Below are 21,837 nucleotides of genomic sequence, written 5' to 3'. Positions count from 1 at the left end.
ACGCTTTCTCAAAAATTCATTTTGGTTACCCTTCTTGTCTGTTTGATTTTGAAATGTTTATTTAATATTCAAATAAAAGGTTTTATCTTCTTTAGGGGTAGCCGAATAATTTTTTACTTTAGGCAATAAAACCCCATTAATATACGTTAGTACTATTTGCACAGATATAGAATCACAGAATCACAGAATGGTTTGGGTTGGAAGGGACCTCAAAGATCATCTAGTTCCAGCCCCCCTGCCATGGGGGCTATATGCATAAACATATGTTATATATTTATACATTCTTTAGATACATTTTTACCATATATATCACTAATTATTCTATTGAAAAAAATATATTACAAAGTTAAATGTTGATAGCGCAGCAGTTATAATGTGGGTTTCCACAGAGAATGGGAACACGTATTGATGTAAAAGGGAAACAGGATCTGCAATCTGTTTGACCTGATATATATATATCTACACACACACATATTTATGTAAGACGTGATGTTAATAAAGTTGATTTTAATCTCTCAAGTAGTGTCACATTAATCAAAAATACAGCGCTTTGCTTTCAAACTTTGTTAAAAAAATTGTAAAATGCATTCAGACTTGTTAATACTTAATGTTGATATTGTAGTATTACTTTATATGGAAAAAAAATCAACTACGCATGCAGCGGGTGTTACGTCAGGGCAGGGCGCAGGTCAGATCGTGGTGGCAGTGGTACGGGGCAGACAGAGGATGGAGGAAACCCTGTGCCAAGGCAGCACCGGTCAGTGCAGGGATGCTGCGCAGCACATTTTAGGCTGTGCCATTGTTGGTCTCTCATTTGCCAAGGTGCAGTGAGGAGCTTTGTGTCCTTGCCATATCCTCTAAGCCAAAAAGATATCGAGTGTGTGGAGCGTCTGCTCTCTGGGGATGTTCGCTAGCAAAGCCCTCTCCAGCTGGCTGCAAATGACTGATTTTTAAAAATAACCAAAACACAGGAGGTTACAGAATCCATTAATCCCAGGGTGTGTTATTAACCCTAGAACAACGAACATTTTTATAAGCTAAATTACAGCTTTGACAACAATATATTTTAAAAAATAATGAATTGGACCCTAAAAGTCATGAAGCTGGCTTAGAAGTCATAGGGGTTTTTTCAGCAGGTCTTAAGATTTTTTTAATATTATTCTGATGTCTAATTCTTAACAATTTTTTATTTTTAAAACAGTTCTATTTTTTTTTTCCCCCCTACTGAAACATGGCTCCAGAGTTGGAGCTTTAAGGAAGTTAGTAAATATTGCAAGATGAAAACATGCCACGGTCTTCTAAATCCTGACTGTTAATTATTAAGATGGTATAAATTAGATGTTAGTTTCTGATACAGACACAGTATCTAAGAGAACTGCAAGATTACAGTCCCCAGAGCATAATCAGGAGGTGCTTTGTTTGGACGCTTCGTCCTCTTTCACTGCTGAAAGTGTTGTCAGGAAGATGAAACTTTTATATTCTGGCAGAGTCAATGACAAGGTGCCACTCATCTAGCAGACGTTTGTCACCTCGACTGACCAACCGTGCTGCTTCTCTCAGGCTGCCGCATCTTTAAAAGGGAAACCGGGAGTGGTGCTATTTAAATTACAAACTCTGAAACCTTCAGCCCGATGTTGCGCTGGGCAGCAGCGGCACTGACCGTGCATCACAGGTCAGGACAGACGCGGAGGCTGCGGAGAGGCATCTCCTTTTGTCCTCCTGGGAAATACCTGCAGCTAGCAGCTAATCTCCGTAACACTTCCCAGTGCCTGATTTGGCTGAAATGTAAAGCTGCCACTTTTCAGGGGCTTCCTCTTGGTACCCGGGACTTCAGTCGTGCTCTTGTAACTAAGCCTGACACACCTTCGTGGCTGACAAGGGCCAAAAATTATTTATCAGCTTGAAGTTAGGTGATTTGCCACATCGACACTGTAGGAGTTATCTTGTGTTTGAGGTCATGCTTTCTAAATCTGGAAAAAAAAATATAGGATATTGTTATAGGAACACTGACATTCAAATTGGCATGGTTCACAACAAACAGCAAGTGTTGCCTTCATTTCTGGCTGGGAATCCAGCATGCTTACAGGAAGATTTTCAGCCGTGCTGTGACAATCTGCCCACATGCAATTTGATTTTTAATGCACCTTTACCTCAGCCATGGGGAAGGATGTCTATCCAGTAGGATGGGTGTGTGTTTTCTCTGGAGCTATGTAATGAAGCCTGGTTTTACTCCTCTTCTTCTTGCAGGAACACAGACTCACGCTTGCTGGAACACCCCAGCCCACAGATGGCTAGACAGGTACGACACTGGCTTCTGCACACTCCTGTTAATGTGCTCTGTGTTCGAAAGATGAAATACTGCTGCTGGGAAATCAGTAACATTCATCATCATCATCCTTTTTGAAGGATTAACTTGCTGTGGGTATGTCTGTCTGTCTCCTGTATGGCTCTGAAAGTTTGGCTGGCTTGAAATTTAACTGGGAGGCATTGTAATTAAACCTTGACATTTGAAGTAATTAAGGAACAAGCTTTACATTGTAGCATAGTCTCAAAGGAACAGCAGGGTGCTGACAGAAATGAAATAACTTTGTTAATTTAAAAGTATCAAGCTTTCTGTAAGCATGTAGTTTGTACTGCTGGGAACAAGCTCTTCAGAAATAGCGTGGTAGCCCCAGTAATCTAAATCTTGGCCCTTCTCTAAGGAGGGATCGAAGAGGGGAGTCCCACTGCAGGGAACAGAGGGCAGGAGTTAGTATCCCCCATCAGGGAATACATCTTACATAACCACCTCTGCTCCTTCACCCCAAAATCTTGGGAAGGTCCAGGACGCCCAGGCTGTGAGCATCTCCAGGAGCTGTCTAGGAAGGAGGCAGATTCCAAGCCACTGCTTAATATTTCAGCTGGAAACTGGATCTTATTTACATCTATAAATAGCCAGAATATGTTTCTTTCCACCAGTGCCTCTGGGAGGCTGTTCATTGTCACATGCAGATTCAGAAAGGTAAAAGGATGATCACATGTTTTAGCCCAGAAGCCTCCAGGAGAGAAACATGGTCACCCAGTGGCAGCCGGCAAGTGGTTACGCAATGCAGGATTGCTGCCGTTTCACTGCTGAAGCAGCGTTGAAAAGGCGGCAGTGTAAATACCAAGCCTTTTAAGTGAAGAGGTCAGGACTGGCAGCATCCGTGACACTCTGACGACAACTCACCCCCTACAAAGTCATAAGCGTTTTGTGGAGGACCCTTGTGTCAATCTCTTGGTGATAAAAGCTTTTGCTGAGCTTAAAAAAAGCAGTTCATAAGATCAGGCTCCTGAGGCCAATAAATTGGAAGCCAAATAAATGACCTCAGATATTTTCATGGCATCCAATAAGTAGCCAGCACTCACAAAACCCAGAAGCATTTGTTTTTGGTGCCCTCAGTATGGATGGAGAACCTAACTTGAGAAGTCCATTTTAGTTCTCCTCCTCCTTTATTAATAGATTTCTGATGTGTGCAGAGTAAAAGATGCAAATGAGGGGTTAAAACAGAGCACATGGGGCTGGGCAGCATGTGAAGGTTTAGACTTCATTTCAGGCAGCGGTTCAGAGCAGCCTCCTCCCTAGCTCCATCACTCAATGCCGAGGTCTTTCCACAAGTCACCTAAGCTGGTGTGCAAGATGCCCCCCTCATACGTGTGTGTGCGTTTGGAACAACTCCTTCAGCTTTGGTGGGCTGGTTGATATAAACCGTATTATCTTGCTCTGTGTGATTAATCCTGATGTTAATGACTAGCAGTGCGCTGGGAACAACTTACCGAGCTTCTTCCCTTTTTTCTGTGCTTTGTAAACAGACACGTCTACAAGCCCTTACTGCATCACGGTTGTGACAAGCGGCAGCCCCAGCTGGCGGCGTTCCTTCTCTCTGTGCGTTTCTGTGAGGTAGGTCACAGGAAAAGCCATCCTGGTCATAGCCATGACCTCTCGTTCACATAAATTCCTAGCTTTATTTGTAACAGCTAAGATTTCGAGATTTGCTCTAGTTGCCTCCAGATCCCAAGCTAAGCCGGGTGCCTTGTTCTGAAACCGGCACCTAGACCAGAAGAATAAGGTTTGGGGTTGCGAGTTAGCTAGCAAATGGTTTAAAATACTGATGTGAGTGCTAGTGAGAGGAGTCACATTGCAAAATAACACTCGAGCTTCACAAACTGATTAGATTAGCACTCCAGCGTGCTCGTATGGCACCGCTGAGTGGCCAGGTCCCCACTGCATTAGTAGCTCAAGTGCTTGCAGTTCTTGACCTTCTGCCCATGCTGACGATCTGCTAGCTTGGGTTCAAAGTAAGCTTTGGATTAAGCTAAAAATGTCAATGGTTAGAGGAGAGACCTTTAGGTGACCTTTGAAGAAATTTTTTAGTTTCCCAGGACCTAGGAAACGGTGGCTGGGAAACAGCGCGGGGTCAGTTAAAAAGTAAATGTGCCTGGAAGAGAGTGGCACTGCAGCAATTCAGCAAATGTGAATAGGCTGTGCCAGACTCTGCCTCCCACTGCAAAAGATCCCATACCCAACAGGCAGAGTTGGTCATAAAAGTATCTGCGCACTGCATCTTGGCCCTGATCAGCTTTCTGTCACAGGCCAATAAGTATGATTTGCACTGTTCTGCAGCGCCAACCACCGCATTAGTCAGTGGATGCTCTGTCAGTCGTTCATATCTTTGGGCATCCTGCAGCTTTGCAGGTGGTAGAACAGCCCAGTTCCCACAGGGATCAGGGATATTTCGCACAAGAGAATTTTGGGAGCTCTCATATCTTCACACTGATGAGGCAGGATGGCTGGATGTAGGCAGGGATGAAGGCAGAAATTGGAAAACCCATTGGTCTGCATGGCATCTCCTCCTCCTAGGACAGAAGAATTTGTAGCACAGATTACACCACCACTTAAACCAAGACCATTGCTTTGGGACTTCCAGCTATTGCTCTGGGGAAGCCCTAGGAAGCTAGTGGTGCCCCAATCCAAGGCAGGGACTGGAGTATTAAGGAGACTTCTCTTTGTATACTCCTGATCATTGCTGTTTAGACCAAAGTGATGGGACCATCAGAAAAAAACAGATGAACAAAGCTGGAAAAATCATACTTAGGACAGACATCCTGGCTGGCGAGCTCAGTTTTGCTCTGCTCGGTGGGAACAGTGCCATAGACTGGTGGCCTGCCAGAAGCTGTGAATCTCAAGGCTTTCTTTCCCCTTTTGAATTCCTTTTAACTTAAGTTTCACTCCAATATAGAGAAAACCTGTCACTGAAGTCCCACTCATACTGGGCCCTTCATGCTCACTCAACTGCACTTCACCTGCTTTTGCACAGAGCCCATACAAGACATCCTCACACAAGACAGTGCCTATCAGACTCTCGATCTTGTCTTTCAATACCTTATTGCCATCTCACCAAGGATCTTGTGGTTTGGGATGTTTACTGCTATGCTATCTCAGGTATGGGAAGATTGACATTAAAATGAGGGATCTGCCAGAAAACATAAATCTGTCAGGGCACTGATCACAGAGCTCTTGCTCCTGTTATTTTAATGATATTTAAGAATTAAAGCACATTAAAGTAGTTTTAGGCTGGTAGTTAAAATTGTCAATTTTGATTTGCTGACATGAATAAAACAGGCAAGACTGCGAAGGATCAGTTTCAGGATGGAGCGCTCCATGGCAGCGTAATTCCTGCTATGTCACAAAAACCAGCCAAGCATCCAGCATCCCTCATTCGTAAGGCCATCAGGAATGTACCTCCTCATTCTCTGGAGGCTTTGCCTAACATCTAGAGCCACCTGAGAGGTGAGAAAACACAAATCAGATTTTTGAGCCATTTATACCTGAAGTTCCAGTCTCAGCAAGTGAGACCAGAGCCAGAAGGGGGTCATAACCAGCCCAGTGAGGGTGGATTAGGTCACCCAATCTGCAGTGAGCCTGCCACTAATTTGAAAGTTCTTGAGCATTGTCTGGAGGCTGATCTCCTCAGTGTAATAACCTGTCAAACAGCAATGATTTCTGAGTGCAGAAACCGTGGCCATCTGTAATCTTTCCCATCTAAACTTTTCCAGACTTTAAAAATAATTTCAAACTCTTCCCATGCCCACGATGCTTGTAAATTTGGCAGCTCTTGGCTTTGTGGGAAGGGAAAGACCCTTTATTTCTCCTTTCTGTGCTAGCCTGGTAAGATTTTAGCATTAATGGGGTTTTTAATTGTTTTATTATGAAGCACACAGACACACAGAGCCCTTTGGCAAGGGCACCCTTTCAAAATAAATTGAGTCATCATCCTTATAATAGAAAAGCTAATTCAGTATGGATCTGTCCTCTGGTTAAGGGCATGCACATCCCTTAGGGACCAGTATTACCGACTGACCAACCTTTTGCTAGTAACTGCTGTTTGCTTTTCCTGACAGATCCCACCGTCCTGCCTGTGGAAATGGCTTTTTGACGGCTGCTAGAGTAACATGCTCATGTGGGATCAGCCTGGTCCTGGGCCCTCCTCTAATGGTGCTGCTGTACTTCCAGGACTACTACATCATCCACTGCCAGAAGGACTCAGCTTGGACACTGTTTGTCCTCTGACCTGCCCAGAACCTCTACTTTCTGTCTTCCTTTCTACACAAAACATAGCTGGCAATACAACTTCAGGTTTGAAGTACCCTTAGCCTTAGTGTGGAAGAATCTACTGAGGCTGTAAAACTCCCATCTGGCTACAGAGAGAAAAATAAAGAATTGCAGGTTGGTGTCTGTCCATAGTGAAGGTGAGGGAGTCGAGCAGAGTTGTGGGAGCTGCAAGGATCTGTGTCTTGGTCACTTCTCGTGTGTAAGTAAGTGGCTGAAGGGTGGTTGATACCTGATCTGGTGTAAAGCCTCCTAGTGAAACATTACCCCACTGACATGTGTGAGCAAATCTGAGCCAGCAAGGTGGATTTATCCTGGATCAGCCCTTTGCACCGTTGTTATAACATTGAACAAAGGCCTCCTCAGACACTTCCTCTTCTGCCTTAATAGCTTCCCTCTCTTTTTATGTGCTGTCCTCTGTTCTTGTTGGGAGGGAGGGATTTTATGTGGGACAGGACTGGAAGGGTCCACTGATTCCAGTGTCCTTCAAAAGGTATTGAGCCAATTCACAAAATGTCTCTTGGGTCACTTGGGGCCCTCTCCATCACCAGGCTGCTCCCTGCAGACTCCAGCTAACATTGAAGCAACAGCCTCAATGGTCTCCATGTGTGCTTTGATAATGCAGCAAGGTTCCCATCCAGAGATGTATGCAAGCCATGGAGCTGGCTAAGTCAGCCACACAGCAGATCTCCTGTGCAACAGCTCTGCTTGCCTGGAGTCATTCACTACTGGCCGCACAGTCACAAGCCACCTTCTCTGAGGATGGCAAACACCATCATCTCTGGCTGTTAGATGAGTGTGCTCGCTCTCTGCCAAAATGAATTCAACCAAGAGGAACATGCTAGTGGCCTCATTCTGCCATGCACGCTGGTACCTGACCCATCCAGGCTGTGCACACCTTTGCCATGGGAGCCTCCGTTGCAGCTGCTGCCTCCAGCACAGAACCAAAACCATCCGTCATGGCACTGGAAGTCTTACAGGAATACTCATAGATGGTTCAAATGAGTGAGTAATCCTGTAAGACTTGAAGGCACCAGTGGCCAAAAGTTGTTTTCTTGCAGAGTTCCTCAGCAAAGACAAGGTGCGTTGTTCCTGCTGGGCACCCAGCCAGAAGGGCTGTCCCCAGAAGCTGGGAGTCAGGACCTTAGTGCTAAGGCCGGCAGCAAGGGGAGCAATGTGATCTGGAAACACAAAAGGAGCAGCACAAAATGCCAAGGAGACGACTTAAGAGACATGTTGTTACACGACAGGGAACCAGGCTTGGGGAAGGAAGGGACACTCGGCTCTTAAACATCTCACCATGCTTTGGTAACGCAAGCTTTAATCAAAGTCTTCCCACTGGCGGTGTTGCACTACCACAAGCATTTGTTTTCCTAGCTGGTAAACTGAACGAACGTGTCTCCAAGGCTGCGAAGGTCGCGCTGTACAGACTGGTTTGGCTGGGTTTGGCGTTTTACTGCGGTCAGTAGATTTTTATCAGATGCTTTTACTTGTTAAATTTTCCTTGGTAGTGGGAACAATCCAGCAAATATAAATGATGGAGCACCAGGAGATATGCAGCCAAGGAGATCACTTGTTTGGCTGGATTGCCTCCTGCACAAGGGAGGCTTTGTGCGAGCTCACAGAAGCATCGTGTTCAGCTTGCTGGGGGCAGAGCTGGGGGCAGGCTTCAGGCTTTGTCTCCATGCAGAGTCAGGCCGGCTTCGTTAACCACGGGGCTTAAAACTCATTAGCTCCAAGGTTGTGGCCAGGCTGCTGAGAGGCTGCGGTTCCTCACAAGAGGCGCCCGTCTCCCAGCAGCAGTGGCAAGGAGGCAGCTGGTCCTTTGGGCGAAGGCAGACTCGAGCTGGCCTCGGGAAGGGTCCCGTGCTGCCCGCGAGTGCTGCCATGGGGGTCATGTTGCTTTGACTTCCTCTGAGACCTGCAAAGCAGGAAGGGACCGGTGTCACCAAACTGGCTGACCCACAACCCAGGGACATGGGCTGGTCATGGTTCCACCAGCACCTGGTCTCATGCAAATTGGATTTGACCCCTGTGGATCCAGGTAACATGAAAGAAGTCAAGTCGTGCTCACAGTGAGCCAGGTGCCAGGCACCTCCAGCTCAAGCAGTGTCACTGTCAGCTGCCGGCGTCACCTGTGGAAACATTCTGTTTGCGGTGACACCAGCATCATGTTGGAACAGCTGGTGATCGGGACCAGCCTCGGAGTGGCAGTCCCATGGGGAGGGCAGGGTGAAACCCACCTCTCAGAGATATTTTTCTGGCTCTTGCAGGGTTAAGTGGCCCTTTTTGGCACAAACCAACTACAAATGGGCCTTGGGCTCACCAGCCACCTCCCAGCTGATTCCCACGGCATTTCAAACATCACAAGAGTCAGGGAAAATACACACAAAGGGCCCTTCTCAGAGAGCACTAACAGAGTTACTGCAGGAACACACGGAGAGCACTGCATTTCCTATGTGCAGAACTGGCTACATCTAGGGACAAGACGACAACCATGAAAAAACCCATCCGAGGTTTCCCTGGGATGTCCCTGTCCTAAACATGCCATGGTGTGGACCCTGCCCTTGCTAATTCTGCATATAATAAACATGTATTCAAATGCTGTGCAGAAATCAGTTCAGCTGATGCTGCCCCACTCTGTACATGGGTTTAAACAAGCACACGAACCTGCATGTCCCTCCAGCCTTCTCCCAGCACTGTTTCCCTTCCCCTTGGCTGTCCTTATCCCCAGTATTGCAGAGGGTGTCCAAGGGGTTGGTCTGGGCATGTGCATCCGCAGCCACCACACACCTCGCCAGGGAGAAGAACGATCCAGGGGCAACCTGCTGGGAGCATGTCAGCCTTCCAGGAGCCCCAGTGCCTTTGCTTTCTGCCTCTCGCCAGCTCCTTTCACCTGTGGCTATTAATTAGTGCATACAAAGGGTACTGTAATTTCTCAACAGTTTTCTCATCCTTGATGGAGTGAGTTTTCACATCCCTCATACCATCCCACCTTCTCTGTCCTGCTCTCCAAAGGCACACTTAGCCTTTCATGAGCTGGGAATGGAGTTTTTGTCCCCACCAGGACCTCCCCGTAGGAAAGCCAAGCAGCTGTAGCCTGGTGGTGCTCCCGCTACCCTCCAGGTTCCCTAACCACTGCCCCCATGCACTTTGGGGTCCTTCAGTTTCTTATAAATCCCCTTAAGCAGTATCAGAGCTCCTCCTGCCTCCTGCTGCCCTTGCTTCTGCCTGCAAGTGGGACCAGGGTGGGCAGAGACCCCAGTGGGCATGCAGAAAGGAAGCTCCCAGGCTGTCCTGGGGAGAAACCATCCAGCAGCACCCAGGGCAGGAGGAGCTGTGCCTCAGAGGTCCTTTCTGTGCAGGCAGATGTGCTGCAAAAGCCTCCAACAGCCCCCTCCACCGTGCAGGAATGCCAGCAGGGTCCTGTGAGCTGCCACAGCGACGGTGAGCTCACAGAGCGGCTTGTGCCCACATCCCGCTGCCCGGGCACTGCGGCAGCATCGGGGTGCCAAGCAGGGGGAGCAGCATGGGGCCAGCAAGGTATCGGCAGGGGCGTGACGGAGCAGGCAGAGTGCAGCAGGATGAGGCTTGTGGAGAGGGGGTGGGAGCTGGGGAGCTGGGAATGGGCCCGTTGGGTCTCCCTGGGTCCCTGCCTGCTGCCAGGGTGCTGGGGACATGCAGTGCCCATGTACCAGGACGAGGAACTGCCCCAGAGCTCTCAGCACAGGCACAGCAAGCCCCTCCAGGCCAGCTGCCAGCTGGCACCCAGCACGCCTCTCCCCCTCTCCCCACAGGCAGGCAGGGAAGTGGGGCCCTGGCTCCCCAGCCCCAGCTCTTTGCCCGGCTGGGAAGAATGCGAAGCCTCATGCTGCTGTGTCTCTGTGCCGCCCCAGCATCGGGTGAGTGAAAGAGGTGGCACGATCTGACCCTTACGTACTCCAGACCACGCCACCGGCTCGGCCCCACATGGGAGTGAGTCTGGGTGATGCTGGCATCAGTCCCAGATGAGGTCAAAGCTGGGGACAGCTGTGGCTAGGGGCAAGGGGGCATCAGAGGGAGGAGGGGGGCAGCGGGAGAGCACAGGGCCAGGCGCACCCAGCGACATGCCCCATTTCCCTGCAGCCTGCGGGATCCAGGCCAGCCCTTCCCCGTGGAGATCAGTGCAGGAGTTCACAGCCACAGACCAGTTCCCGTGGGTGGTGGCACTGCAAGACACGCAGCACAACCTCCTGGCCTTCGGCTCCATCCTGAACGAGCACTGGATCCTCAGTGCTGCATCCAGCCTACAGAGCAGGTCTGTGCCCTGCGAGGGGCCCTGCGTCGCCCCAGGCAAGGCCTGGGAATCAGCAGGGAATAACACCACTTCCCAGTGCTCGGGTGGGTCTTGTGGCTGCCCAGCAGCTGGGCGAACATCCTTCAGTCAGAGCGGGGACAGGCAGTTTGCCCCAGTCCCCTCTGTCCACCCCCTGCAGGCAGCAGGTGCTGGCCTTGGTTGGGCTGAGCGCCATGAAGAGGCGACGGGAGGACCAGCCCCAGTATTCGATCAGCTCTGTCATCCCCCACGAGGACTTTGACAAGGTGACACTCTACAACAACGTCGCTCTGCTCAGGACAGCTGCCCCACTGGAGTTCAGCAGCATCAGTCAGCCTATCTGCTTTCCCCACGGGAGCCTCTCTGCCTCAGACCTCGTGAACTGCTGGGTCTCAGGCTGGATACATCCCACCACAGGTAATCCCCGGCTCCTGTGGCAAAGAGCTCCCTCTGGCAGGGCAGAGCTGGCTTCCTGCTTCCTCCTGCCAACAGCCCCAACGGGAGGAAGGGGAACAGGGCTCGTCCTGGGAGGAAGAAGCACCCACTGGTCACCCATCCCTGTTTTTTGGAGGCCCAGAGCCACAGGCTCACAGTGATCCCTCGGCCAGGCAGGGGAAAGTGCTGCGGTGACTTCCTGAGGATGCTCTTCGTGGTGGATGTGGATCCCTGCCCGCTGAAAAGGATCACTGCAACTGCATGCTGCAGCCACAGGGACGCCGATGATGTGGCAGGCTGTTTGGTAAGGGACACAGCACACCAACCCAGACGGGGCAGACATTTAGTCAAACCGCCTCCTCCCCGTTCTGCTCATCTGCAACCCCAGGCTGGGAGAGCAGCCAAAACACTTGTTGGGCTTCTCCTGCTCAGTCCTCAAAGGAAAAGACCCCTTCTGCGCAGCTTGCAAATAGCAGGCGTGGGAGACTGTCTGAATGTGTGACACCCATCTCTGCAGGGTGACCGTCTCCGTGCAGGCCTGCGGGTGCTGCTCCTGGTCCCTGGACCTCTCCCGCTGCCGGGGCCTCCAAGGGCCTTGGGTGTGGCCAGGGTCAAAGATGCTCGGGAGGCAAAACCGACAGGGGTTCCATGTGGTATGTTTGAAAGGATCAGGCATGGAGCTGGGTTGACAGGGGCATGGGCACCACTGAATCAGTGGTGCTTTGCTTTCCGTGACGATAAAGGACCGAACTGCTGTAATCTGCCCTCCCTCTCACACTGGTGAAGTCCACTGCCACCGAGAGTGCTGGCAGGAGGGACACTGCTGAGACACAATCCTGCCTTTTTTGTCTCTCAAAAGGGTGATGCCGGCAACCCTGTCATGTGCCAGATTAGAGGGACTGAGAAATGGGTCCTGAAAGGCATTCTCAGTGAGGGCGGCATCAGATGCTACAGACCGTTCCTGTACACCCCAGTGTCCTACTACAGCGACTGGATCTTGGCCACCACCGAGAGGACAGGACCTCCCGCACTCCCAACACTGGTCAGGCCGCGAGTTGATCTGCAGGCTCCACCCAGAGACTGGGAAGAGGCTTCCAGACCAGTAGCGAGGATATTTCAGGAAGTTGGTTTCAACCCCAAGAAGGGAAAGACAGACCTGAACTCATCTGAGGTTGGGCCATCTGAGATGATTTATAATTCCTGCAGTGGGAAAACACTTCCCATCTCCAAGGGATGCTTAAACTTGCCCCAGGTGCTTGGGAAAAGGGTAGCTGCTCCCTTCTTGCTGTTTTGCTTCTTTAGGTAAATCCTTTTGCAATCAGAAAGGCTGCTTGCTTTGTGCATGCCATGGTGAAATGATTTGCCCTATATGGTCACACTGCTCTGCTCTCTTCCATTGTTGGTGCACTCTGGGAGATGCTGAACTTTCATGTCTCCCAGGGAATCCGCTCTGGTTCCTCCCGCATTAAGTGGTCACCAGGGCTTGCCCAGAAAGAAAGGACAGTTCCTGTGAGCATGTCGGATTTGATGACCAGAGAATAACTGCTTGTGGTGACGGAGGGAGGGGGGAGCACCCAGAGCGGAGCTGGTTGGCCTTGCAGAGCCTGCGGAGGGGCCAGGCAGCGGAGCTTTGTGGAAGCCAGCACGTGCTGGGACAGACCAAAGCAATGGACTCACAGCAGAGCCATGAGTGTCTTTATCATTTCATGCAGAAGTGGTTTCATCTCATTGCAGCTCGTGGGGTGTTAATTTACCCACTTGACAGCAAACTTCCCCACAGGGTTGGCTCCTTCTGCAGCTTCCCCTGCCCGCCTTGCAGCATCAGACAAGCCTAGTGCTGGTTACCAGACATCTTGACCTGATTCCATGCCCTGCAGTAGCTTTGCAAGGACATCTGCAAGAGAAAGGAAAAGGCCTTAATACACGCAGACAGCAGTGATATGTTGTGGAGAAAGCTGCAAGGCCGGACTCTAGCCTGGCCTGAGCTGCTGTATTGCTCGCCCCTTCATCACCCCCTGCTCCCACCTGAGATCAGTGCTCGCTGTGGCATGCTGAGGAGAGCTCCTGCAGGTCTACACCAGCTTTGGTTTCTCCCCTGAATGCCACAGGAAGCCTGGAGGCCCCACACAACAGCGCTGGATAGAAACCTCCAGCCCCTCTCATGGCAGCAGGGTGTTGGACATGCCATGCCACAGAGGGGCTGGCAAAGAAAACAGGTTTACAGCCTCACTGTTATCCCAGGGACAACTACAGGTTCCTTCTTCATCCCCTTGAGCCCTTGTTGCAGGACTGGGCTGGCAGGACCCTGGGCACTGCTGCAGAGATAGCACACAAACCAGAGCCTGGGTCTGCCAGGCAAAGGGAGCAGCTGGCTGAGAAGGCACCCGCTTGTGCAAAGACAGGCCTGCAGGCAGGCTGCCCGCCGACTCTGGGGTAGCCACAGCCGGACCCCTGTTTCTGAACCCCCAGCACTGGCGCTGATGGGTCAAGCCCAAATCCACACAGTTCTGACTTCTGAGAAAGGCTGGGCCACATAAGCCCTGTCCATGGCGGACTGGGGTGCTGGGGGGTAAGTGCTGGACAGGCGCAAGCCCAGAGCCTTCCCCATCCTAGCCACAGCTAGGCCCATCTCTGCTCGAGGACGAGCGGGGTGTCCAGGCACAGGACCACACTGTCCCTTCCAACCCAGGCAGTTCTCTCCCCACACTGCTGTGCATACAGACATCCCACACGGGGCAGGGGTACAGACATGTCCTGCTACCTCCAGGCTTTGACTATGCTCCTCTCTCTCCATCTCCTCCCAGGCTGCAGGAGTTGGGGCAGGAGGAGAGTCAAAGATATTCTTGCAACTTTGCCACGAACTCATGTTTGGATCTTGGCTAGCCTTTCCTTATCAGGGAGGAGTTAAGATACGAGTAAGAAATGTCTGAGATCATCAAAGAGGACTACAAACACTGGGGAGCCATCGGGGGCGCTCGAAAAAAACCAGTGCAGGTTACATATGCAGAGCCAGAAACGTATCGAGCTGCTGTATGTCCCCTTCTCCTTACACACAGAACAAGTTTCAGTATAGCAACAGCCCAATGGTGCTTCCTGTCAAATTACAAGCTGTGTCCTTGCTTTGGCTTCCCCTCTGAGCTCAGTCATTAAAATTCAGCCTCAGTCCTCGGGGTAGGGAGCGATCACTGCTCTGTAAACAGGAAAAGCCTCTGGCTCTGCCAGGCACCAGTGAAACTCCCGCATGAGAACTCTCACACGGCTTTCTGGTGGGTCAGGAGCGAGCACTCCGGTCCCCACGATGGCTGCAGGTGGGCAGGCACAGACGCAGCTCCACCAGGACCCAGCACCCAGCTGGCACACGGGCTCCTGCACACCCAGCCCGGTCTTGCTCACCTCGGCAACTGCCACTTTCCTCTCCCAAGCCTTGAGGCTGTTTCTGAGATCAGTAACAGCCATCTTCTTCTGCACGTAACTCAGCACAGGAGGGACGCTGCAGTCTGAAAGCTGTTTCCGCAGCTGCCGATTCACACTCTCAGCTTTGGCTCGTTGCTGCCAGAGAAATAGGGACAGAGGGCAAGGAGATCCCAGGGAAATGTCCCTCTGCCAGCTGGTGGTCAGTCCTCCAGGGAAGCAGGCAGGCAGGATAAATTAAACCCCCGGCACTGCAGGGGAGCAGTGCAACGCATCCACCGGTGCCTCCAGCCCTGCCAGGCAGCACTGCTAGGGAGCCCCTTGAACACGACCCCAAAGCTGTGGTGTCCCCGCCAGGCTATGTGTCCCCAGACTGGTATGACGGCAGTGCCGCTTCTCCCTGGGGAGGACACTGCTGATAAAAAGTTCAAGGAAACAGAGTTTCAAGAAGCCAGTGCAGGTCCCTGTGGAGCCAGGGTCAAAATCCACAACACAGCCTGTTCTGCAAACCTGCCCGTGCCCACTGGCACCGGCAGGAGCCCTGAGACTTGTTCAGACCCAGAAAGGCACACAGGTATCCCGCTTACTGCTGGGCCTCAAATGTGCATCGGTATCCAACACAAAGCACCTCAACAGAGTCCTCCCAAGTGAAGTTTCGGGGCCTCCCAAATTGCTCTCTTACCTCCTCCACCAGAGCGGCTTCTCTTTCCATTTTCTCCAGCAGCTCCTTCCTCTGGGAGATGTCTTTCATCAGAGACATGGACATTTCCATGGCGTCCTGCAGCTTCCTCTGGAACATGAGAGCAGGACAGTATCAGTGGGCGCAGCGGCAGCTCCCAGCCACCTGCAAAGCCACCCCTCTTGGTCTCAGCTGGTGGTGCCGGAGCTCTGCGGCACCACTCGTCCCCTGCAGAAGGCAGCATCATGCCCTGGTCACGCAGCTACTGCTTTGTTATGTCCTCTGTGTCACACTGCAGCACAGCCCACAGCACGGCAGCTGGGGTTTAGGACTGACCCAGACAGAATGGCTGATCAGAGAGAAGCAAACACACCCAGCTGAGAAGCACTTTTCACTGAGAAGAGCAGAGACTCAGAGTGATGGCTGCAGCTCACGACATCTTTTCAAATGTCACAGGTTATGTAAAAAATGTATTTTCCTATGCAAGTCAGCACCAAAGCTCTTTCCTACTGGAATTTTCCTCTGAGGTGTAAAATAACCGTGCTGCAAAGCATGAACCCCATTGTCAGGCTGCAACCAAACGAGTGAGAGCATTGCTGATTCCGGTGTGTCCAGCAAACCTCCCAGCTAAACTGCTAAGTTAGTGAGAAGGCAGAGAGGTGTTTGGCATTTTCTGGCTGAGAAAGGGAAGCATGCAAGAGCTGTTAATCAGCTTGTGTGTGACCCTCAGAAACAGAAGAAAGGCAAAACAGAGGTGCTGGGAGATTCACTCACTTTATAGAGGTTGAGGACTTGGACAGTCTTTCCTGAGGTCAGTTTTAGCTGCAGCAGTTCCTGGTTCTTCTCATCAATCTTCTCCTGGTACTGGGCATTTCTAACCTGCAGCTGCTGTAGATGGACCTCACAGAGTGTCTCTCCCGTCTGCTCCTTCTGCAAACCCCAAGGAAGCGTAGCTGTAAGTTGCTGATCAAAGCTGCATCCCAAGTAAGAGAGCTTTGCTCCGCAGGGAAAGCAGACCTAAAGAACAGGGTCTTCACCCCGGCTGCAAACCTGGGGCTCGGGGAGAAATGTGAGATACAGCATGGCACTCAGCCTGTGCTCTGTGTTCTAGGGGCCAAGCAGTGCGGACAGGTCCCCCCTGGCAAGGCTCCTGCCATGCCAGCAGCAGCGAGTCCCCAGGGAACTGCTCTGATCTTTTCCAGGGCACAAAGGCCACAAACAGATGTGCCAGCTTCCACTCTTGCGAGACTCCTGGTCTCATCCCATGCACACAGACACTTGCCAGATCTGAACCACAACAGTGGCCTTTGACAAAGGCAGCAAGGCCAGGAGCAAAGGAGGAAGGGGAGGAGGAGGAGGGCCACATATCTCTAGACAGAGCAGGCCCCGTGTCTGCGTTGAGCTGTACTCCTTTCGTTCTTCAAGGGGCCACCTAGTCCCTGCTTCTCCTCAACTGCCACACGCACCTGCGTGAGCTGCTGCTGCAGCTTCTTCTTGTAACCCTTGAGCAAATAATTTTTTAAGCGCAACTTCTCTCTCAGCAGATCCTAAAGAAAGACAGCAGATTATAGTGGAACAGCAGAGCCTGGGAGGAGAAAGAGCACTCAGCCCCTGCTCCTTATGGTGGGGTTCCCATTCATCTCATCCGCACTGCAGCCTTCACTGCTGACTTAGAAAGGAGCCCAGCGAGAAACGCTGCTGAGCATCACCCTGCCCCAAACATGGGGGCATGGCTGTGCACTTTCCCAGGCTCCCCTAAGGGACACACATCCTGTGTGCTCACAGCCGTGCTGCAGCTCAGCAGCCTGATGAGCGCCTGGGCTAGTCACCGACTGACAAGCAGGACAAGGGCTGTCCAAGCAGACTTACTAAGACAGTCTGAAAACATGATGTAGGTCACACAGGAGTATGGGAACTAGGATTTTGCTCTAACCAACATACTTGTCAGAGGACAGACCAGCCTCAACATTTGCTGTGATTCACTGACCCTCTGGCGGTTCTTTTCCTCCATGTATCTCAGCAACTTTTCAGAAGCTACAATATTCCCTTTCTTGCTGGAGGTGGTGCTGATGATGTCTTTCTCAAAGTCACTGATGGCTTTCTTAACATCGGTCCACCAAACTTCTGCTTCTTCAATGACTGCCTGTAGAAATAAAGTCACGTAACAGTCAAGAGGTGTGAACTTCCCTTATTCAAACAGCTTTGGGAACAGAGAACACCGGAAAGGATCAGGCATGCTCTCTGCTGGCATTACTAGCATTTCTCCTGTGGGAGCACTGAGTTTCACCCTGTGCAGCTCAGGGCACATGCTGCAGGCTTACACAGCACTGCTACTTCACTGACTCAAAAAGAACAAGAGAAAAAGTCTCTCACGTGCCTGAGCTTCAACATCTGTCACTCCATCCTGACCCACAAACGTTGCCAGTCTGACTAAGGCAAGGCAACACAAAAAATTACACCCTTCATTTACCGCATATACCCTGTGGCCACACGAGAGGGATGGGCTGCCTGCTTCACCTCTCCTGGCCACCGCAGGCAGCATCAGTGGTCTGAACCGAATGCAGAGGTCTTTCCTTCCCCCAAAGCTCCTGAGCATCTTGGCTAGGAGGACGTCCTGCCAGCCAGCACAGGGCAGGCAGCAATGGTGATACAGCCACAATGAGCCTGCAGCAGGAATGCAGTCTTGGAGACTTGGAGCGTGCTCAGAAGAAAACCCCCAGACAGCAGAAAGACAGAACCCAGAGGACTGCATGGAGCCCAGCCAAATCAGGAAGCTTCTGGGAGCTGCTAGAATGAAAATCATGTCTGGCACAAAGGGCGCACCTTCAAGAAGCTGACAAAAAGATTTTTCTTTCGAGCATTGGATTCTTCATCTCACACAGCATACCTGAGCTTCTCTACCTAAAAATCTTCCCCTCGCCTGTATTATTATTGGTTCCTGATGTAATAAGATCCATCTTTAGAGACTGGGCACCTCTGATCTCTGTTGGTGTATTTGCCTTCAAGAAAGGGGTGAGGTGAGAGGACACTTCTGGCTCCCACTCTCAACTCAGGACACTCACAGCAATGCTCTGCTATGAACAGCTCTCAACGAGCAGGTCTGCCTCACTGCCTGAGGGATGGCGTGTTGAGAGAGGGGTGAAAGGTAACAAGACTGCTTGACACCTTGGTCCTGGAGAGCCATACCTCGAGGTTCTTCAAGGTCTGCTCCGAGTCCTCATTCATCCTCTGAATCTCATCCCTCAGCTCAGTCAGCTCCCGCTCAGCCAGCTCATATTTCTGCTCCACTGTCAGGCCTACAAAATAGTCTGTCGCACCATGCGACTTGGATTTGTACCTGCCACGTGTCTGCAACAACCAAGGAACAAGAAGATGCCATTAGAAAGCCAGCACTTTTTGCATTTTCCTGTATTCAAAACGAAAATAATCTCAACGGTCACACTAGAGGGATTCCAGCTTACAGCAAGGACAAAGAGGCCTCTCCAGAGCAGAGGTAACTCAAGGCCACACCTGGACTGACCCCATCTGTCCTCTCATCCACCCACAAAACCCTCCTACGCAAGCAAGCACTTTCAGTTCAACAGGCAAATTCAGGGCTAGAGGTTAAAGCCAATGCAACAGCTTCACGCGGACAGGTAAAACACCTCTTCGTAGCGAAGATGCCAACTGTTGTGCAGGACAGATGGGGTCTCCTACCACTGCCTAGGTCAGACACCCTGAGGAGCTGAGCTTACCGCAGCATGGGCAGGCTGGAGTACACTCTTGGAAGAACTGACACCACTTGGAAGCAATTCCCAGTGCTGTGGAGACACAGCGACGCAGGCACTGCTTTGCGGACGGCGAGTGCCCACCTGGCCAAAGGCAAAGTTTCTAAGGGCTCAGTCTGGGACTAACCAGAAAGTGGCTACTGCGGACTCAGGCAGGCGCTAAAGCCCAGGGCAGGATGCTGGCTGAAAGAGCTCCACTGCAAAGGGTCCCGAGCTTCTGTTCACCGTGTCTCTGGTGAAAAGGTGATGTTCAGGCCAGGAGGCAAAAAGCTGCTCCAAAAGCCTGTTGACAGCTCCAAGAGAAGGAACAAAGCAACATGCGCTCAGCAGAGGCACCCAAGTGTGGATGCACACAGGTCTGAGCCCACGGGAACATCCCCAGGAGGGAGGAGAGGAGCAGCGCATCCGGTCACAGACCTGGCACAGCCCTGAGCAAGTCTCCTGCTTTCTTGGCACCAGCGTCCCCATTTGTTTAAGTTCTACTTCAAATTATGCTGTGTAGGGGTTAACTCATTCCAGATCTCCCTGGCACTCGCTGTTCAGGAGGACGCAGTGCTGTCACCCAGGAAAGAGGAGGAGAAGAGATGAGAAAGCAGCCTGGCCCTTACAGAGTGCAGGAATGGCAAGGCAGCCCAAGCTCTTACACCTACAAGAACCAGCAGCACCTTTTTGCAAGTGTCTAGCTTAAGGGCTCATCACTGTGAAGCCCAAGTACAGAGGGTTGTTGGGGGAATTTCTTAATCATATTTCAAACCAGGGAGCTTGCCTGCTGAGCTCCCATCAGATGAGCGCTGAGACTGGGAGGTCAGAGGGGCTGCAGAGGGAGGAAGGGTCATCGCTCTGTGCAGTAGGCAGCAGCCAGACCCAAAAACCCAGTTCCTACAGCTGCGCAGCCGCTGCCCTGGCTCTGGAGCAGTACCTGCATCAGCTCCGGTGGGGCACCGTGTGTCTCAGACAGCAGCCGGAGTGACGGGCCGCATGGCTCCATCTTACGGTACCATTTCTCAAACATTTCCACCTCAGTTTGGAGCAGGGCGTTGGCGTGGCTGTGAGGAGGAGGGGGTCGGGCTGAGCCCTTGGCCAAGCTAAGCACTGCGTCGGGGAGCGGCTGAGCCAAAACAGGCGACCACGGGGCACGGCAGCCAACCCAAAAGGGGCAGGAGAGTATCAGGTCACCCCGGGCAAGACAGCGGGGCTCAGCCAGACCCGCTCCTTCCCAGACCAAAAGCAGCCGGCAGAGCCACGGGCACCGGCTCCTCCCGGGGGTCCGAGCCCGGAGAGCGGGCAGCCTGGCTCCAGACCCCGAGCACGGCCACGCAGCACCCGTGGCCCAGCCGGACCACCGGTGGCCTCTGGGCACGGCGCCCAGCCCGGGGGCAGCCGGGGGCACCCCGCCCGGCGCTGCCCTCCCCTGCCCATCCTGGCCCGGCCTAGCCCGGCCCTGCCGGGGATAAGGCCCAGCGGCGCCCGCAGCCCCCAGCAGGGCCCCGTAGCCCGAGGCCCCGCAGCCCCGCCCGGCCGCCGGTACCGCGCTTCCCGCAGCTGCGCCCGGAGCTGCGGCAGCGGCAGCGCCGCCAGGCCCCGCTCCGCCATGGCCGTCTCCTGGCAACGGCGGCGGCGGCGCGCGCTGCCGGCGGGGCGGCGGGCAGAGGGGCACGGAGGGGCGGGGGGGAACACGGAGGGGGACACGGGGACACGGGCAGACGTGGGGACACGGGGCATGGGGAGACAGGGCGCGTGGGGGGACACGGACACACACGTACGGACACACGTGGGGTCTCATGTACACGCACGCGCACACACGCACACTGACACGAGGTCACACACGAGCGCGCACACGTGTGGCTCTGGCCTTGCTTGCCCACCCACGGAGGGTGGGGTTCCGGGGGGGGTCGTGCTGGTCTGCGGGATGGGGAAAGGTGCTGCTGGAAGGGCGGGGGGGAGGCGGCCCCCTCCCGTGACACAGCTGCCCCTGCCCGAGGGACTGCAGCTCAGGGGGTCCCGGAGCCCTCAGCGAGGCATCTGCAGCGCAAATGCGGCGGCTTGGCCGGGGTGACGCGGGGTGCGATACGGCAGGAGCAACCCCCCCGGGGGTCTCCCGGGGTGCGCATTGCTCCCGCTCCTGCCGGGCCCGCTCCCAGAAGCTCCCGGGCAGGCACTGCCTCCCAGCTCCTCCTCGCCAGACGTGCCAGGCAGGATCCTGCCCGTCAGCTGGGCAGCGAAGCCTCTGGCAGGGCGCAGGCGAATGCTGGCCCCCAGCTCATGTTTGGGGTGCACCTACAACACGGCGGGGGTTTCTCTGCCTGTGACGCTGCAATCTTCCTCTGAAAGACTCTGCTTTATCACAATCTGGCTGTAAAACCGGGGGGAACAGCGGCACCAGTCCTGAAGGCAGCTGTCCCCCAAGCATGCCTAATTAATTCTAGGAGCTTTGTGAGGGTGTGGAGCGTCACTTCTAAGTGTCCGTGTTGGTGGATCCAGACCACGGCACAGCGATGTGCTCTGACTCCCCCGTGCTGGATGCTCAGGACCAACGGCAGCAGGTGGCAGGTCTGTTTAAAAGTGCATCTCTTCCCCCAAAAGTTGATGATGTGGTCAGTGA

The 21,837-nt window shown here is 52.7% G+C and overlaps 2 protein-coding genes and 1 long non-coding RNA gene across 3 annotated transcripts; 1 reads left to right on the top strand and 2 right to left on the bottom strand.

The window, feature by feature from the left end:
- Positions 1 to 1,124: 1,124 nt before the first annotated feature.
- Positions 1,125 to 2,472, bottom strand: LOC129212482 (uncharacterized). The gene is made up of 2 exons (XR_008579182.1): positions 2,151 to 2,472; positions 1,125 to 1,970 (listed from the first exon to the last, which is right to left on the bottom strand). It is a non-coding gene; the product is annotated as an uncharacterized LOC129212482 (long non-coding RNA).
- A 7,913-nt stretch (positions 2,473 to 10,385) lies between these two features.
- PRSS54 (serine protease 54) lies at positions 10,386 to 12,920 on the top strand. Its single transcript, XM_054840994.1, has 5 exons — positions 10,386 to 10,925; positions 11,104 to 11,379; positions 11,896 to 11,977; positions 12,238 to 12,420; positions 12,819 to 12,920. The coding sequence occupies exons 1-5, from the start codon at positions 10,636 to 10,638 to the stop codon at positions 12,918 to 12,920; spliced, it is 933 nt and encodes a 310-aa protein (XP_054696969.1). The 5' UTR covers positions 10,386 to 10,635.
- On the bottom strand, positions 12,561 to 20,828 carry CCDC113 (coiled-coil domain containing 113). The gene is made up of 9 exons (XM_054841116.1): positions 20,764 to 20,828; positions 20,155 to 20,281; positions 18,655 to 18,816; positions 17,456 to 17,611; positions 16,935 to 17,015; positions 16,243 to 16,398; positions 15,472 to 15,579; positions 14,772 to 14,927; positions 12,561 to 13,272 (listed from the first exon to the last, which is right to left on the bottom strand). The coding sequence occupies exons 1-9, from the start codon at positions 20,826 to 20,828 to the stop codon at positions 13,210 to 13,212; spliced, it is 1,074 nt and encodes a 357-aa protein (XP_054697091.1). The 3' UTR covers positions 12,561 to 13,209.
- Between the last annotated feature and the right edge of the window lie 1,009 nt (positions 20,829 to 21,837).

Source organism: Grus americana, chromosome 13, assembly GCF_028858705.1.
Source record: "Grus americana isolate bGruAme1 chromosome 13, bGruAme1.mat, whole genome shotgun sequence".
In the NCBI taxonomy this organism is placed as follows: domain Eukaryota; kingdom Metazoa; phylum Chordata; class Aves; order Gruiformes; family Gruidae; genus Grus; species Grus americana.
This window is presented reverse-complemented; position numbering and strand designations above follow the sequence as displayed.

Excerpts from the sequence above, each read along its gene's own strand:
- PRSS54 (XM_054840994.1), top strand. The coding sequence starts at position 10,636 with ATGAGGTCAAAGCTGGGGACAGCTGTGGCTAGGGGCAAGGGGGCATCA. Across the intron at positions 10,926-11,103 it reads GCATCCAGCCTACAGAGCAG|GCAGCAGGTGCTGGCCTTGG; the intron begins GTCTGTGCCCTG and ends CACCCCCTGCAG. Across the intron at positions 11,380-11,895 it reads GGTAATCCCCGGCTCCTGTG|GGTGACCGTCTCCGTGCAGG; the intron begins GCAAAGAGCTCC and ends CCATCTCTGCAG.
- CCDC113 (XM_054841116.1), bottom strand. The coding sequence starts at position 20,828 with ATGGCGGAGCGGGGCCTGGCGGCGCTGCCGCTGCCGCAGCTCCGGGCG. Across the intron at positions 20,282-20,763 it reads GCGCAGCTGCGGGAAGCGCG|CCACGCCAACGCCCTGCTCC; the intron begins GTACCGGCGGCC and ends TCCTCCTCACAG. Across the intron at positions 16,399-16,934 it reads TGCAGCAGCAGCTCACGCAG|AAGGAGCAGACGGGAGAGAC; the intron begins GTGCGTGTGGCA and ends TGGGGTTTGCAG.